A 2,516-nucleotide genomic window follows, 5' to 3' on the forward strand; every position below is an offset into this window, starting at 1 on the left:
TAATAAAAAGTCCCCTCAAACTGAGCGGCTTTTGCATTTTCGGCACGCATGGTTTTTTGCTATAACTTTGCAGTTCCCATTCGTAGTGGTATCCCAAACGGCTAATGCTCATGGCCTATGTGTGTTCCTTTGGTTGGCTGCTTCGAAACATTTCCTCCTCAAATTTTGTAATCCAGCCCGAATGAATTGCTGAACATTTGCTTCTCATATATGTACATATGTACATATACGTTTTACCCTATTGTCACTCAAATTTAAATGAAAATGACGCATTAGGCAAGAATTAAAAATTCAGAACTCACAAATGGTTTGATAAGAAACTTGCACTCACGTGCATTACAAGCGACTTGCTAGCGACAAGGAAAATCACGTGGAAAATTTCCAAGCACCTCCCCTGGGTGGAATTGTAAATAGTGCCAAATAATCAAGAGTCATGCAATTTGTAAAGCTAAATGTTTAAACTTGACCACTAGGCAGGTGTGAAAACATGTCGAATCATTCACACACGCTATCACTTATCGCAAGTACATGATTTACCTAAGTAAGTAAATATCCATTGTAAATGCAAATAGTGTCGACTAATATGTATGCAAATACCAAAACTTTCCCTGTCAACTACAAATTGTATAAAAGCGGCATACTGTTGGCCTAATTTTTTTGCTATTCAAAATCCTTTGTCGCGTACACTGCAAAATGTTCTATCCATTAGCAGTAGTTTGCTTTATTTGCTCGTTGTATTTAGAAGTTGCCGCGGTTAGTAAGCAAATCAGTTATGGCCACTACTCCATTATGCAGCCTAACACTGTCGATTTCACTAGAGGATTCCAAAACTTATTGCAGCGAGTGCAAACCGAGAGTCGGTTCGTTAGTTACTTTCTGTTAAAGAATCATCCGAGTGATTGTGTGGACGAGCAGCTACCAACGAACTTCGAACTGCCATTTATGCAATTGAATACGAGCCTTCCGGTGTATGTACGCGGCACTGGCAATAGCTTCATATTGGCTATAGTTTGCGTGAAAGTACTCACCAATAAGGATTTCTTATTGGCATTTGCTAAAGATCTGCAGCACATTCGCACCAGACGTGTTTTGGCTATACACAACGGCGATCTCGCATCCAGCGCCAAATCGGATATTGTGACATTTTTCAAACACTGCGAACAAGTACGATTTCTTCATGCTGTGCTTATACATCGCGATTTTGCAACCACACACATCTATCATTCTTACAATCAATTTCCCGATTTCGAATTGGAAGCTCGCGATCTACGATCCGCCACGCCCATTTATCCGAATCGTTTTATAGACGTACGACGAAAGAGATTACGTATATTAATTGACCAAGTAGAGCCGTTGACCATGTTGTACCGAAAGAATGGTTGCCTTATCATAGATGGTTACATCGGCTACTTTTTGAAGACATTCGCCAGGCGATATAATTTTCAACTATACTTGCCCGATAACTATGAATCAACGGCAGAGCATGTGCTTTACATGGAGGATATTCGCCAGGCCGCTCGCAATGATTCGATCGATGTGGGTGCGAGTCTATCGACTCCGCAAAAGGAAGAAAATTTACACGAGTACATCTATCCGGTCGAGTTTTATCAATGGCTAACCATGCTGCCAGTGGAAGCGCCTTTGGAAACATTCTACTTTTATACAAAAATTTTCGGTCCAGCTGTTATAGTTAGTCTATTTGCCATCGTTTGGTGTTTGTGCGTCATTGACGCCATTCATGTCAACTTGGCATGCGGCGGAAGTTTAGACGGCAAGCGTCGATTACTACTCTTACTTATAAATCCCTGGCATTTTGATTTACTGCGTGGTATTGTCTGCCAGTCCTCTACCGTTCGTTTTAATTATGGCACTCGGCGTATTATTTTTATACTGATCTTTGCTTTGGGTGGTACATTGAATAGCTTCTTTTCCACAAAATTAGTGAATTGGTTGACAGTTCCCCCGCGTGAGACACCGATTGAAGAATTTAGTGAAGTTGGTGAACGCAATCTACAGATACAAGTCTCTCAACCAGATATAGCTGAAATTAAATTTTACAAAGGCGTGGAATTTTGGAGAGAACATAGCCAGATATTCGAGATAGTACCGACTTTTGATGAATATCAAAAAAATATACGCAAATTGGACAACCGTTATGGTTATATAATGAGTTCATTGATGTGGCCAACAATTGAGGAGCGTCAAAAGTATTTCCAATATCCGTTATTTCGCTTATCGGAAAAATTGTACTACACAAAAGGCGCCCTCCTTAGTTTGCCCATCAGTGAGAATTCCATGTACAAAGACCTATTGAGTGATTTTTGTTTGCGTGCACGTGAAAATGGTTTACTTGTACATTGGTATAAAGAGACTTTCTTTACGATGGTCAGATTGGGGCGTTTCAGTCTTAAGGATCCCAGTAGCAGGCACAGGCACCAAGTGCTTACACTGAAGGAGTTCGAATGGGTGTGGATCGCTTATGGTGTCGGCATTTGTTTGAGTAGTGTGGCTTTTTT

At 40.7% G+C, this 2,516-nt stretch overlaps 1 protein-coding gene across 1 annotated transcript in view; it reads left to right on the plus strand.

The window, feature by feature from the left end:
- Nucleotides 1–684: 684 nt before the first annotated feature.
- The window catches only part of LOC118747829, a 3,544-nt gene continuing 1,712 nt past the window's right edge, over nucleotides 685–2,516 (plus strand). Inside the window, exon 1 of the mRNA XM_036482043.1 lies at nucleotides 685–2,466. Coding sequence (XP_036337936.1) covers nucleotides 694–2,466 — 1,773 coding nt within the window. The 5' untranslated portion in view covers nucleotides 685–693. The remainder of the gene's footprint in view (nucleotides 2,467–2,516) is intronic.

The sequence above is a fragment of the Rhagoletis pomonella genome, unplaced genomic scaffold (genome assembly GCF_013731165.1).
Source record: "Rhagoletis pomonella isolate Grant_MI unplaced genomic scaffold, Rhpom_1.0 Rhpom_scaffold_00001, whole genome shotgun sequence".
Lineage (NCBI taxonomy): Eukaryota > Metazoa > Arthropoda > Insecta > Diptera > Tephritidae > Rhagoletis > Rhagoletis pomonella.